Source organism: Chelonia mydas, chromosome 7 (genome assembly GCF_015237465.2).
Source record: "Chelonia mydas isolate rCheMyd1 chromosome 7, rCheMyd1.pri.v2, whole genome shotgun sequence".
NCBI classification, from domain to species: Eukaryota; Metazoa; Chordata; order Testudines; family Cheloniidae; genus Chelonia; species Chelonia mydas.
Genome location: NC_057853.1, coordinates 103441753 through 103457438, shown reverse-complemented (window position 1 = coordinate 103457438; position 15686 = coordinate 103441753). Strand labels below are relative to the sequence as shown.

Sequence of the window (15686 nt, the reverse complement as noted above, 5' to 3'; positions counted from 1 at the left end):
AATAATCCTCTCAACACTCCTGTGAGATAGGTAAATATAATAATTACTTCCTTTTTTTACAATGGGCTCTGAGACACAGTGAGTTAGTGGTGAGTTGTGACTGGAATGTAGGGGTTCCAGGCCCCTAGTCAAATATTCAGTCCAGTAGAGGATACCTCTAGAAGCATTGTACCCCGACCTCATACTGGGGTTCTGGTTATGTAAGAGGGAAGAACATCACCTGTTGAATCATTTTAAAACATCTTTGCAGCATTTTGATTATATCTGGAGGCCTCCACCTGAGTACAGACCACGTCCAACTCTGCTCAGATTACAGTATGAAATCTGTGGTAGGATCGCAGCATGAATTGATATCGATGTGGAAAGAATGGCAAGATAAGCCTCATCTGAAAGGGGGAGAGCATGCTACATAACCTGAATTGTCCCCACTGTGTGCAGACATACAGGAAAGAATGGGAAATTTCTCATCTTTCATCAATATGTCATTGAACCTTAAAACTTTTCAGAGGTTTGGGTTAAGTATCTATAGCAAGGCCAGTCAACATGCTACTACATGTGACATTGCCTGGCTCAAGGTAGCATCAGATATGTGCCTGGCTTGTGAGATTAACATAGTTTTTATATGGGGTAATATTTCTCTGGCTTGGTGGTGGTTTTTTTCATGCACATCTGTAAATTCAAAGATTTATAGGTGAGTATGCAGTTAATGTACATGACATTCAAATCTGCTGAACTGATAGGTACTGCAATGTCTGTCTTGTTGCAAATTAACTGTATGTCAGCGTTATACACCAAATACTGCTTGACCATTAGTGACAACTGAGTTCAATTTTTGTACCCCCGCATAAGTATCAGTTGGATTAAAAGAAACAAATGTGCGAGTTCAAAACACGAGGTCCTAATAAGAAATAATAGAAAACAGTTTTGAATTATAAGAAGGGCCTTGACTTTGTTGCATTGATTTTGTTCTCTGGAAAGGATTATTTAAAGAAATAAAGATTTTACTGTAAATTGGAATCCGAGGGAATAAGAATTAGACAATCATTTCTTTACTAGATTTTACATACCCTACTGAGCAAGTATTGTAGCATAACATAACTTTGTTCGCACAGCATTAATTTAGAAACAATACTGGATGACAACAGGGCTGACGATTTTAGGAACGCAATAATTAGATATGTCCAATACCCAGGCTCCAATTTAGCAAATCTAAGGGGAAAACACAATTCACATTGGTGAAAACATCACCAAAATTCCACCCACAAAAGAGTGCAGTTCTATTTATAATCACATTGCAAATAGACTAAACGATGTGATATTTTTGTACGTTCGCTAAACATACAGACCAATTTTACAAATAAAAGAACAACTTTCTTCAGCAATATAAAGTCCATCCTCATCTGGAAATTGCAATGCAGAATGACACTCCCACCACCTTAATTTAAGACAAATTCCTTTATTACTATCATCATCATCATCACCACCACCACCACCGTCAATGTTTTGATATCACAGTAGCTTCTAAATGCCTCAGCTAGGTCAGGACCCCATCATTGTAGGTGCTGTATAAACAATTAGCAAAACACAAGACTGTCACTGCCTCAGAGGGCTTATCATCTGAAAGATATAGAGGGTGGATGAAACAATGATAGCAGGGGAGGAAGGGAGGATGAGTTACCGGTAATAAGAGCATGTGAATCCATAGGCTAGCTGTGTGCACAACTTGTAGGTGTAATAAGCTGATTAGTAACACTAATATTGGCTCACCTACCTATCTTGGCACATACATCAATTTTTCTTTGTTTGAGGATATCCGGTCAGCAGTTTTTGGGGACCCTATTATGCAAGTTCCTTTTTAAGTATGAGTTTACATTTGAAGGGTCACTTTTTGATAATTAAAGTGAAAAATAATTATAAGGAACTTCCCTTACCCATAATGAATGGAATAAAACTAGAACCATTTTTTGATTAATCATGACCTCCCTATCACTTTTCTCTCCCCTACCCCATCCTCCTCCTTTTCCCACTCCTCTATTTTTTTCATTTATTCTTTAATTTGGTCTTACTTTGTATATTGGTAACTCATTATCCTCTGTTCTTATCATTTAGAATATATCACCTGAATATGTTTGTTATTCCAACTAAAAATGCATATTTAAAATTAGAATAATTTTTAAAACTTTCCAATATTTTGGTTAAGTGACTGTTCTTCTGATGGTAGTCTCAAAATTCATGGTCAAAAGGACACTGGACCAGAAACATGTATTTACTGCACAAAGCAAATCATTTTTATCTTGAATTATCTACCATACAAAGCCAAATGAGTAAAATGTATAGCCATTGTGAAACATGAAAGGAGCTCTATTATAGCAGGATGGAATTCCCTTTCTCTAATTTTTAGATAATGAAATGAAAAAATGTATTTGACTCATAGCTATCCATATCAGTTCTTACTTAGGCTTTGATTCTGCAAAAAACTCCACATGGGCAGAGCCTTGCACCATTTTCCATTTCCATATAAGAACAGGCCTCTGAGCAATGCAGAGCCCCTTGAAGGACTAGGGGAAGAGAGCTGAAGCATCTCAAACATGCCTATCACTATAGTATCTTGGGCTCCAAATCAGGAAAGCACTTAAGAACTTAAGTTTATTCTTATTCAGGAGAGCACCGTAAGCCTGATCCAGACCTATTGGAGTCAATGGGAATATTTCTACTAACTTCAGTATGCCTTGGGATCAGGCCCTTGAACTGGGGACTGAAATCAGCGGGAATATTTCCATTACTTTAATGAACAACATGCTTAATTTTTGAATTGGGGCCTAGGTGTATCATGCATTACATTTTTCATTATCTCTTAGTATCTAACAGAGCCCAGCAGTGCAGGTATAATGAAGATAGTTCATGTTTCCATATAAACTCAAATGTTAAGGAGTTTATAAACTGGGAATAAAAATTCAGTCTATATTTAAACGTGGAGCACATGACACTAATTGTGGAGTGACTTTTATAATTTTTTACTCTTAAAACTGAGTCAGCCCCTCACCTTGGAATTTTATAAAGAATAAACAGTGTTCCAAAATAATCCTCACAATCGAAGTATTCTGTGTTACTCTCTCTCCTTAACAATTGCCATTGGATCTTTGGCACTGCAAGGTCTTCCACGGATGGGGTAATGGTACTCAATAAGGGATATGAATGAACATGTTTTCATACTCATTTTTCTTTCCTATCTACAATATAAATTGCACAATAGGCCATCTGAAAGCTCAGACAGCTTTTTCCTTCTGCCTGCACAAACTGTCAAAGACAATCTATGGTAATATGCAGTCTGAGTGTTATTAACAACCAGCAGGGTTATAAAGCATTTCCAGGAGCAATTTTGCTAATTGACAATTATTATTTGTTTGTAATCAGCAATTATTTACTCTATTAACACACTGGGAAAACTGCATAAATTCTGCCCATTGGACTGGGCTCTGAGGATGTGATTCTCCCCTTCTCACACAAAGGGAATGTGTTTTGAGTCCAGAACTAACTGGCCACCCAATCTTTGGGGAAGGAGTAGGACTGCAACACAGCTCAGCTGAAAATGCTCTTCTGGCCTATGGACTTGAATAGTGACCACTGCCATTTCATGCACTCTATGAAGGGGTTTTGGACCACTGGATCCACTGAGGGACCAGTCCTTTGGTTCCTTCCCAGGCCTAACTACAGAGCACCTTCATTCACTGGACTTTTGGGGGCTAATGCAGAAACCACCTCAGTTGTATCTGAGGGCTACAAGACTCTCGGAAGAGCAGGACTGACCCTTTCCACACAGCCCTAAGGTGGGGCTAAGGGAGTGTGGTGGACCTTGCTCTGAGCCTCCAGACCTGGTTGTATTTCACCCTCCAGTGGAGCTGTTCTATTGGTAACATACACAGTCCTGCTGAATTCAGAGGAATTTTCAATATCATCATCATACCACCTCCATAATTAAAGATGGGCCTGAGCTGAAACACTGGATCAACTTTCTCAAAGTTCAGGGCTGCTCGGGGCCTGATTCTCTCTCCCAGAGGATACAAGTAACTCCCACTGAAATCAGGTAATATTTTCCAGACAAAAATGAGGCTCTGAGCATTTGTTTTAGTCCATTATAGAGACAGGGCCCAGATTTGGGATCTGAACTTTTCTGAAGTTTAGGGATGTTTGGATTCCTGGTTTTGGTTCAGGACCCTCTCTCTTCACAATGCACAAAATGCTGTGAAAAATATTTGCTGGAAATAAAAAGTATCTACTCCCAAATCATCTGAAGTTTCATCTGCCTTGAGTGTAGTTAGGGGTTTGGTTTAGCAGAAGAGTTTTGCCTTAATGATCCTATTTGCAGGCACCCATGTGTGATCAAATGCCCACTCCCTAAATTATCCTGGGGAGTGCATTCTTTTTCAAATCATTCTAACATGCTCATGTACAAACATGAATGTAACATGAACATACTTTTTAGACTGTAGGCTAAACCCCGCTCTCAGATGCATGGAGAATGTTCACACTGATTTCACAGAGAGCTTTGAATGCATTTGGGGTAAAATTCCCTGCCTTTTGTAAATAGCTTATGGATTGAAGCCTAAGATAGTGGTTCCCAAAATGTGGTCCATGAAGTACTTTCTGCCGGTCCCTCTCCAGTGTCTATGATAAACAACCAGAGTGGAAAACACATTCGTTATTTATCTCTTCTAACATGGTCAGAAGTGAAGTGACAAAGCTGTCATTAATAAATTGCACAGTGAACACATGGGGAAACCTACATGTCTCTTAAAGCTGTTGTGCCAGGCTGTCTGTTTAAAGACTCAAAGATAATGATTAAATTCTCTAGTGTCACCAAAGATATGTTGCAGTGATATTAGATCTCCTCCAGTCATACCCTGAACCATCTGCCCAATGACAAGAGTGCTAGAAAACGAGCTACTACTACACAGAAGCACACAACTTGAGAAAGCACGGCAAAGGACACAGTTCACAGCTGTCCAGTTCACAGCCCTTACAATTGTTTAATCGCATCTTGATTTTCTCCTTATAGAAGAACTAGGGAAATAATTATTTTTAAGCTGTTTTTCAAAGATATTTCAAACCTGACCAACCTGTCTTTGTGCAATTAGTATCTAAAATGCATTTACATTTATTGTTCTTGACACTAATTATGCCAATTAAGTTTCTACTTGTCTAATCTTTGTGCTAGAAATATAGGCCATGAAATCTCTAGTGAACTAAACGTGTGACTCAGTACACAATTGCTCAATAAAAATGAATGATGACTCATGCAGTATAAATACACTAAAGATTCAGCACTCAGATAATGATTCACATACTTCAAGTCCAAGCATATTATTTTTATATTTGAAGAGCAAGACAGGAAGAAATATTTTTTTAGCACATCCCAGACCTATATCTGGGGTGATATAAATCTAGATTCCCCCCCCCCACACACACACTTGAATTAAAGGAGATAATTAAGGATGGTGAGTCTAAAATTAGACTGACAGTATTAGCTTTCTTTTGGTTCATGGTCATTTACATGGTATGAGCCTGCTGGTATCTATCGTGATATCCCTCATCCCGGAGTCAATTTTTATTTGCATCTACAGCGGTATTAATCCCAAATAACTCCTTTGATTTCAGCTGAGTTACTGTAGATTTGCACTGGGGTAACCAAGTAAGGAATCTGACCCTGCCTCTCTATTTTATTCATATGATCGCACAATACATTAAAATATGCCACAATTCTGTTACTCAAGAACTCTTGGTGCGCTATCAAGGAACGAGCATATTGCAATGTTCAGCACTCCAGATATTCACAAGAGCAGACTGTTGGAACAACATGCATGGGTACATGCCGCCACCACCACCGTGGAGAAACCTGTTAGGATTGGCTGGAAGGTTGACAAAGAAAGAAACTGAAACTTTTAGCCATATATTACAGCATTTGTTTTTGTGACCAGATAGATTTTTTTCATCAAGAGACAAGTTTAAAAACACATTGACATTTCAAAGTCCTGTACATTAAATGCCAATTTTAAAGCTGCAAATGTCACATAAATGTTAAATGTAAAGTTTCAAAAGCCATTTTGATGTAATAAAGTCACGACAGCAATAGAAAGAAAAATCATATCTTCTTTAGCATGCGGTGTTCATACTGATGTGAACTTACAAAAATTTTAGAGTATAGCGCACCAATGCACAAATCCAGGTAAGACAGTATGTTCACAGCTGAAACTGTAACATGATAAAGCTCTGATTTGTAAATAATCTTTCCAGATTTATAATATTTTATTTTGTATATCTCTCCATAAAATACCTCCTTCAATGCACACAATTTTGCTAGTGACAAAGTATAAATATCCTTCTCTTGCACCTTCCACTCATTACTCTTTGTTAATGTTTTTCCTGTGGCATTTGAGAGGAAAATGCTCAGCTTAAATAACTCCAAAATATTAGTACAAGTCCTTAAATATATATTTGTATAACAGATGTATAAACATGACACTGGATGGAAATATTAGCAGGCTGATCCACTGTCTATTGAAATCAATGAAAAGGCTCCTACTGACCTCAGAGAGCTCTGGATCTACCATATGGCCAAAACATGCATTGTTAGGAAAAATCCATGTGCCTTTTAAAGTAGGTTACCATAAAAAAATAAACTTGCTTTCTGAGGTCTAGAATTTATTTCCTGTAATGGTTTATAACACACCCCAACATTCTGCCCAAAAGTAATAAATGAAAAATATCAAGTTCTGTTGATGGACATTGAATTTCCTTTGTAAGCCCTCACAGAATAACTTGGCAGAGGCATTTTTGGAAAAGACTTATCTGCAGTTAGGATAGATTTGGAAAATGCACAGTTCTCAACTGCCCATAAGTTCACCTTTCCCCTAGTATACTTTACAAAATCTAGGGGCCGACAGAACTCAACTACCTGAAATAAGGACCCCAACACCCATGCCAACACCCACCCCACATATACACATGCCAGAACTGAAATTGCATTCTCTGTGGCCTACCTGTCTCATTTCTTTGTAGTTGTGGTGTTTAAAATCAAGATCATCTGTGGTTGTCATTTCATTTCTTCTGTGATAATAATTATTTGGGTCTGAGAAAAGAAATTTTAAAAATTGCACATATTTATTAACCGTTCCCAAAGGGAAAGATGCCGAGCATGGAGAGAAAGCGTTTTACTCTGAATGCCACTCTCCTACTCACGTTTAATGAAGACTCTTTTAAGTAGCTGAAGTAAACAAACAGCAGCTTTGAAATATTACTAATTACCATACAAATCAACTCATTAAACCAAATAGGACCAAGTAGGCAGCAAGCTTACGGTAACTGAGACATTTGCGCTGCATTAACAACTAAACTGTAATAGGAAAAGCAAAAAACACATTCTAGTGCTTTGTAAAAAGACAAAAGACACTAGAAAATGATCAAGGCATCAGTCTGATGGATTTAAGAAAGAATGGAAACACCAGTTCAGAGGGAAAAACGGCCCCAGCAAATGCTATGTTTCTACTAGAATAATTAGTTACTGTAGAGAACCAGTAGCTATTTGTTGTTATTGATGAGCATTTTCAGAGATTATGCACTGCCTGCAAAATATTGGGCCAAACAAATAATGGACCCACTTTTGGTAGTAAGAATTATTTCTAGTTAAGTATTTTCTTAAACTCACTGCATAATTTTTTGGGCTTTTTAATTTAAAATTAACAGACTATTTACTTTACCATGTGGATATAATTTATTCTGTGTGAGGTGTTCCATGAAAACATTTCTCAGCAGAAGGCAGGCCATCACATATCTAATTAAACCAACAAGATGACAATTAATAATTAGTGTCAAGTGAGAAGATGGAGGTGGAACAAAAACCTGTGCTTTCTTGCCTTTCCAGGAGAGTGCACTGGCAATTCAGCTAAAGAAAATGGTTGGATGAGCAAACCAGTTAGGAAAAAAATCAGAAACACTCCCAACTCCAGCTTTTGCTCATTCCAAGCAGTGAACCTGAACCACCATTTCTGGACCTTTCTGAAATGTTAACTGAGTTTTTCACCCACACCAGGGATTATTTTTCATTCTTATTCTGTTCTGCACTTTCATGTGCTAGTCTACACCAGCAGTGCTGAGATACTTTAAGAATTTGCTCCAGTGCTGTTGTTAGAACATAACTATGAAAGCTTCAGGAAAGCTTCCAAACCAAAAAGAGGCAATAAATGGGACCTCCCACTTCCATTGAAATCCCTGAAAATGAAAACACTCCTACAAAGGGAGTATTGGACCTCTGGCTCTACTTCTAAAATGTGCACAATCTAAGATCTCTTGTGAACAAACATTAACTCTATTGTCAGTCTGTTTTGACCATTGATGTTGCTGTTGCAGCAGGAATATAGATTAGGAAATTATAGAGCAAAATGCAGAAGACAAAAAACAAAACAACAAAAAAAAACCCCAACCAACCAAAAACTCACTCTCATCTGCTGTACATTAAGTCCATCTTGGCAACAACTGTTTACCATCATGCAAACAGAAAATAAGACCCCATGCAGCTAAAACCACTGGAGCATTTCAATTGTGATTTACGTATTCATTCCTGGCATCATTTCAAACAATCCCCCCCCCCCCCCCTTGCAGGAAAAAGACACCCTGAAAGTCTGTATGATTATGATAAATTCAAAAGAATGTATTGATTTTTTTCCACTGTCAACTTCCATTTAAGCCAGCACCACAGCTAATTTATAAACTGGCTGGCAAAGGTACTTTGAAAGAATAGTTTCTGACATCCTCCTACCTCTACCCCTCCCAAAGTGAAACTAGATCAGGTAAAATACAGAAATCAATTGCACTGGCAGGGGGATGGACACATTACCTTTTCCATCTCCAATTCTATAAAAGTATGTGTATGAGACAGAGAGAGAAAGAAATCATCTCCGCAATATCTAATTTCTTCTCAGCACAAGAACATTGAGGGGTTTCCATAAATCTAAACTACTTTTATAACACAAATACTTGTAACTTTCTGCTCAGCTCTGGCATCCTCCCACTCTGCCCCACCCTATTTGTTAGATTTGTCTCCTATTGTATCCTGTCATGAAGACTGTAGGTCTCTGGGGCAGACTGTCTCTTTGTTACATGTCTGTATCACACTTAGCACAATGGGGCCATGAACCTTGAATGGGGTTCCTAGGTGCTACCATAGTATAAATAATAATAATGATAAGCAGAGAGCAGTAATATTTTTTTTAACATTTCTAGTGTTCTCTAGGGTTTGATATAAAATGCTGTGTATGAAGAGAGTATCACAAAGATGGGAGGGTGAAATCATCACTCTCAAAGAAACTAACAAGACCAAATGATAAGGATTCTCTTTTTTTAATTCACAGAATTTGCACTCATCCTAATATCGCATTGTCTCAACTTCATCGTGACTTCTACAAAGTTGAACTTCTCATGGAGTTTGCTGTTCGAAACCTGTACTCACACTATAGTGCCAAAGAGCTTCTGCAGCTTGCTTTTTGCTTGTCCTATTAGAAAAGTTGTCCTTTATAGAGTGCTATGGCTGAGATGTTCAATGCAGTATAAAAGATTTAGACATACCTCCTATTAAAATTAAAAGAAGATAGTGCCTAAATCCCTTAGACAGCTTTGAAAATCTCAGAATTACTGATTGGGGATGTGCACCCTGTTCCCAATGAATATGCTCAAGTTTGACCTCTCTCCAGCGAATTAAACATATAATGGAGATTAAACACATCTTGAAGAAATGTACAGACAGCCACTAGAATAAATCATGTTTCTTTTCACATGTTCTATTTCATTACATTTCTGAATGTTACCATGACATTTTAAATCAACAGGGAAATCACACTCTTTAGATATATTGTGCAGATTCTTCTCTCATTTCCACCACTATAAGTCAGGAGTAACTCCAGTTAATTCAATTGAATGACAATGGTGTAAAACCAGCATACACCAGAGAAGAATCAATAGGGTGACCATATTTCTCAAAGTAAAAATGGGACACCATGTGGGGCTGGCCCAAGCTGCTCACTCGAGCCCCCATACAGGTCTGTCCCAAGCCCCCCTCCCTGCAATCCCTGCACGGGGCTGACTCAAGCTGCCTGGTGTTGCCACTCGCCCGAGCTCCGCTGTGCGTGGCTAGCGTTGCCGCTCTCCCTCCCCGCCCCCCCAAAACATTCATCCATATCCCATTAGAGGAGTATGCCCCACCTTTTTGGCAGAATTGGGCATTTGTCCTGTTTGCTCTTGCCAACTGGTCATCAACTGGCAAAAGCAAACGGGACAAATGCCTAGTTTTGCCAAAAAAGTCAGGACGTCCGGGACAGGGGTTAAAAAGGGGACTGTCCCAGCCAAAATGAGATGTATAGTCACCCTAAGAATTGAGGCACCACTCCACAGCCATCATCTTTCAAAAGTTTTCTTTTAACTGTTAATAATAAGCACGTTTAAAGTTTATTCTGGTTCTAGAAATTTTACGGTTTCTAGCAGCTTTCCCCATTCTAAGAATAGGGAGTACTTGCTCATAACAATATTTTATGTAACAATGAAAAGGTGGAAGGAACCATTCTGAGGGTAACTATTATAATAGTCTGTGCTGATATACATCTCCCTTGGTGAATATATAGGGATATACTACATAGACTACACCCAAGTCCTATTGAATTTAGACTTATTTTGATGCAGCCCTTACGTAGGCAAAAATTTCCAGGAAAGCTCATTTGAATTTGCCTAAGTAAAGACTTCAGGCTTTGGCTCCACAAGGATAAAATTAAAACACAAAGGGCCAGATTGTGACCCCACAGTGAGCAGTTACTCTCATAAGTAATCCCACTGAAGTCATTGGAACTGCTTGTGTAGATGACTGCTCATCAGTAGGGTATGGGTTTGAGTTATAATATGGCACATAGTGAATCCACTGGTAGACTTAAGAAACAAACAATCGAGCAAGAAATGTTCTGTAACTGTTTCAAGCTACTGAATGAAGCAACCACTGCAAAAGAGAGCATGCCATCAAACAGGTTATACACTTGTACTTATGGTAGTTTAAGTTATTTTTACCTCTTGGATCAACTTGCAAGAATTCTGAAAATTATATCATGTAATGAATTTATTCTATTAAAAGAATCATCTATTGGGGTGATCATTCTCTGACATAGTAAATAGACGAAAACCTCAATTTAATTTTTGTCTCCTCCAATATTTGGGTATTTTTGATCAGATCCAGCTTCCTTCTGCTTTATTACAGAGCCAGAAGGGTACCCAGAAGTCACCTACTACAAGACAGGCCCAACAAAGAAAATCACAGAACGCCACTAGCTGTCACCTACAGCCCCCAACTAAAACCTCTCCAGCGCATCATCAAGGATCTGCAACCTATCCTGAAGGACAATCCCTCACTCTCACAGACCCTGGGAGACAGGCCAGTCCTTGCTTACAGACAACCCCTGAAACCTGAAGCAAATACTCACCAGCAACTACACACCACCCAACAAAACCACTAACCTAGGAACCAATCCCTGCAACAAACCCCGTTGCCAACTCTGTCCACATATCTATTCAAGAGACACCATCATAGGACCTAATCACATCAGCCACACCATCAGGGGCTCGTTCACCTGCACATCTACCAATGTGATATATGCCATCATGTGCCAGCAATGCCCCTCTGCCATGCACATTGGCCAAACCAGACAGTCTCTATGCAAAAGAATAAATGGACACAAATCAGACATCAAGAATTGTAACATTCAAAAACCAGTAGGAGAACACTTTAATCTCCCTGGACACTCAATAATAAATGTGGCAATTCTTCAACAAAAAACCTTCAGAAACAGACTCCAACGAGAAACTGCAGAACTGGAATTAATTTGCAAACTGGACACCATCAAATTAGGCCTGAATAAAAACTGGGAGTGGATGGGTCACTACAAAAAGAAATTTTCCCTCTGCTGATACTCACACCTTCTTGTCAACTGCTGGAAATGGGCCACCTTGATTGCATTGGCCTCGTTAGCACTACAAAAATAATTTTCCCTCCCTTGGCATTCACCAACTTCTTGTCAGCTGTTGATAGAGTGACCAGATGTCCTGTTTTTGGGGACTTTTTCTTATATAGGCACCAATTAACCCCCACACTGCCTGTCCTGGTTTTTCACAGTTGCTATCTGGTAACCCTAACTGTTGAGAATAGGCCAATTCCACCTTAATTGAATTGGTTCGTTAGCACTAACCCCCACTTGGTAAGGCAACTCTCATCTTTTCATGTGCTATAATATATATTCTTCTTACTGTATTTTTCACTCCATGCATCTGATGAAGTGGGTTTTAGCCCACAAAAGCTTATGCCCAAATAAATTTGTTAGTCTCTAAGGTGCCACAAGGACTCCTCGTTATTTTTGCTGATAGACTAACACGGCTACCACTCTGAAACCTTTTTGCTTTATGTTACCTTTGAGAAAAGACTGAAAAGAAAAGCACATCTATCCCTCTGAGGCAACTGCAAAAGACTGTATGTGTCAGTCTGTATCTGTCTAAGTAGCAACATTTTTGGAAACCAGGGAGGAAATTAAATAACCAGTGCCGCCTTCATCACCTTTCTCTTCTGCTAGTGACTGTTGTACCATCCTCCTGCTGCAGGAAAGATTTTTTGCATCTTTCCATCTACACATAAACATGCCTTGTCCTCAGTGAAACAGGAAATCACTTGATATGTCTGCTGAGCCAGCACCTCCATGGGTGTGGAATATGTTTGTAGAGTTTTCAGTAGGGATAATGGATAGTTTAATCCTCCCTCTAGCAAGAGGGGCTGATCAAAAGTATCCTACACAAAAATACACAATACACAAAAATGCATATTATGAGTATTACATGAATATTTTTATGATAAATATGAGAGCAATCTTAAAAGATTCAGTTCAGATAATCATTCCCCACTTTGGTCATAAATCAGACTACAGATCTTATAAGGAAAGATTTTCTCATGAGTTTTCCAGTGCTATATACTGTAGTTTCCAGTCCTGGCTATTTCCAGGAAATGCATAAAAAGGTAAACATATTTTCAAGGTAGCTAAACTTTTTAGCATCTCCTGAATGTTTGGTTTGAGCTTTGAATGAAGATATGTGTTGGTTCTTATTTTGTCTAAATTGGCCCCACAGCCCTAGAGGTAAAAATCTTTCTTCCAGTGATTATCCTTCCTCTGTAAATTAGTGCTCATCACATTTGAAAATCAAGTTACTTATTAGGAACTCAAAGAAGTACTTAAAAGGATAAATTCAAGCTCTTATTATTCAAATTCTTGGCCTTAGGCACCTAAATAAGTTTCTTGATTTCAACCCCCAATTGCCGTAAGCACGAATAAACTTTTTTTATGGAATATAATGGGAGGCATGAGGATATTCAACACTTTTAGAAATCAAGAAACATAATTAGGTGCTTAGGTAAGGATTTAAAGGTAGGATTTTCAAATGCACCGAGGACTACCGCTGCTTCCAGTGAAGCCAGTTCAGAGTTACACCTCTTGTAATCTTTAGCCTAGTGGTTATGGCATTCACATGGGATTCTGAAAATGTTCAGATGTTGTTCCACCCAGTCCAATTGCCTACTGTATAAATCCCCATCAAAATCCTAAGCCTTTTCAAACATTCAAAAAATAAACAACCCTCCATATTTAATGTGTATTTTTCACCGGCTATGATACTGCCTGCCTTAATGCCAAAGACAGACAAAAACAGCCACTGCATAGAATGGCTCCCATGAACAACTAACATGCAGAAACATGGATATAAGTAAGGACCTGAAACTGCTTCCATTCTAATCCAAGGTGAAAAGGAAATCAGAACTTGGTCACTTCAACCCAAGTGAAGGTGAGCTTGTGGTTACAATGGGTCATATTCTGATCTCAGTTACATCATTATCAATTATTGTAACCCACTGAAGTCAAATGAGTTACTGTGAACTGTCTCATGATGGGAGAGCAGAATTTGACCTGTCAATTGTAGTTTTTCCAGTATTTATAACATAGTTATTATATTACTAAAAACATTTACTTTCCAAAGAACCACATTTTGCCTCTTTTCTTCTTTGGCTTGAATAAAGCAAATGCAGTTTTACAGAATTGAAAATAAACGGTGGTAAGAACTTTCCACCTTTCCTGTAGCACATGTTGCTCTCCAGCATGGTGTCAGTGTCCTCCTCATTATCCCATGGTCAACACTATGCTTGTCCCTCCTGTGCAGTTGCTACTGGTTCCATGGTAATAATAAGAGCTTCTCATTTACTTCTGTCTGACCTCCAGTATTGTAAAGAATGTGCCTATAGACACGCTAACCAAAGCCACATGGAATATACTTCAAATGGAAATCTGAGGTGCTCATTACTCTCTGCTAGTCACCGGGTTCTTTCTGCTGTACTTTCGATCAGTGGGATGACCCTACATCAACAGTGAAAGTGGAGACAGCAAGTCTCAGAACAGGAGCAGTTAAAGTAGTATTGATAAGCTCTGGAAAGGCAGTTCTCTTTATGTTTCTAGTATTTCTGAAAATACTATTCATAGCCCCCCCCCCAGCCCCCGTAAAAAAAAAAAAAAAAAAAAAGGAAGAGCTATCCCCAAAATACCAGAATTTAAGTTCAAAGAAAAAAGCAGATGAAAGATTTAAAATGAGCAGTTGAAACCTGTAGAAAAGACTGGAACAAACAGATCTACATATATATATACCCACATACAAGTATCTGTATATAAGCCTGATACTAGGCTACGTTATGATAACCCATAACTGAGATGTAAGCTTGAGGCATTGTGAAATTTTGAACGTCCTTTTTCTGGAATGGCTTTGACTTAGTTTCCACCTTGTATGTGGTACCTAGTGAGGCACTAGATATTTTTTGCATGAGTATGATTAATGAAATATCTAACATTTAAAAGATCTTTTGTTGGCTTTCGGGATGTGTGACTTCCACAGTCTTAAAGGAAAATGAAATCATTTGCCAACATTTAAAATTTACCAAGAGTTGGTAAATTTTAAATCCAGGTTGGGTTTTTCCCCCTAAAAGATATGCTCTAGTCCAAGCATAGCTATCAGACCTGAAGCAGGAATTTATTCAGGGAAGTCCTTCAGTCTATCTTATGCAGGAAGTCAGACTAGATGATCACAGTGGTCCATTCTGGCCTTAAAATCTGTGACTCTAGGCAATTCACAAGTGAGCCTTTCAATGCATCATTCTATTAACACTGGTACATGTGCACTCAATAAGGTTTATGAATCTGCACCTCAGCTTGAACATAAGAGAAATCCCTCATTAGATCAGATGTGTAATTTTGGTTTATTAATAATGTCCATGTGACAAGATCAGGCCAGATGGCTACAGGAGAATGATAGAAGGCAGATCTATTAGCCCCAGATTAAGTAGTTCCCTTTTCCCTGCGTAAGGTAACAGGGAAGGTTTTTTTTTTTTTTTTTTTGAAACAGAAAAGAAGTTTATTTGTAACAGTTACAGAAATTACAAAAAGATAAAGAAAAACTTAGCAACAAAACAACGCAATCAGAAGGTATAACACAACAGCTTTCAGGAGGGAGAGGTGTTCAGGTTAGCCCAGGCCCAGAGCGGGGGGGCTTCCTCGACACTCGTGGTCTTCCACCCTCCTGAG

The 15686-nt window shown here is 38.6% G+C and overlaps 1 protein-coding gene across 2 annotated transcripts in view; it reads right to left on the bottom strand.

The window, feature by feature from the left end:
• CPXM2 (carboxypeptidase X, M14 family member 2) overlaps positions 1 to 15686 on the bottom strand; it is a 113655-nt gene that overhangs the window by 24680 nt on the left and 73289 nt on the right. For both annotated transcript variants that reach the window (XM_007053058.4, XM_043551728.1), the window contains exon 7: positions 7038 to 7126. In XM_007053058.4, coding sequence (XP_007053120.2) covers positions 7038 to 7126 — 89 coding nt within the window. The remainder of the gene's footprint in view (positions 1 to 7037; positions 7127 to 15686) is intronic.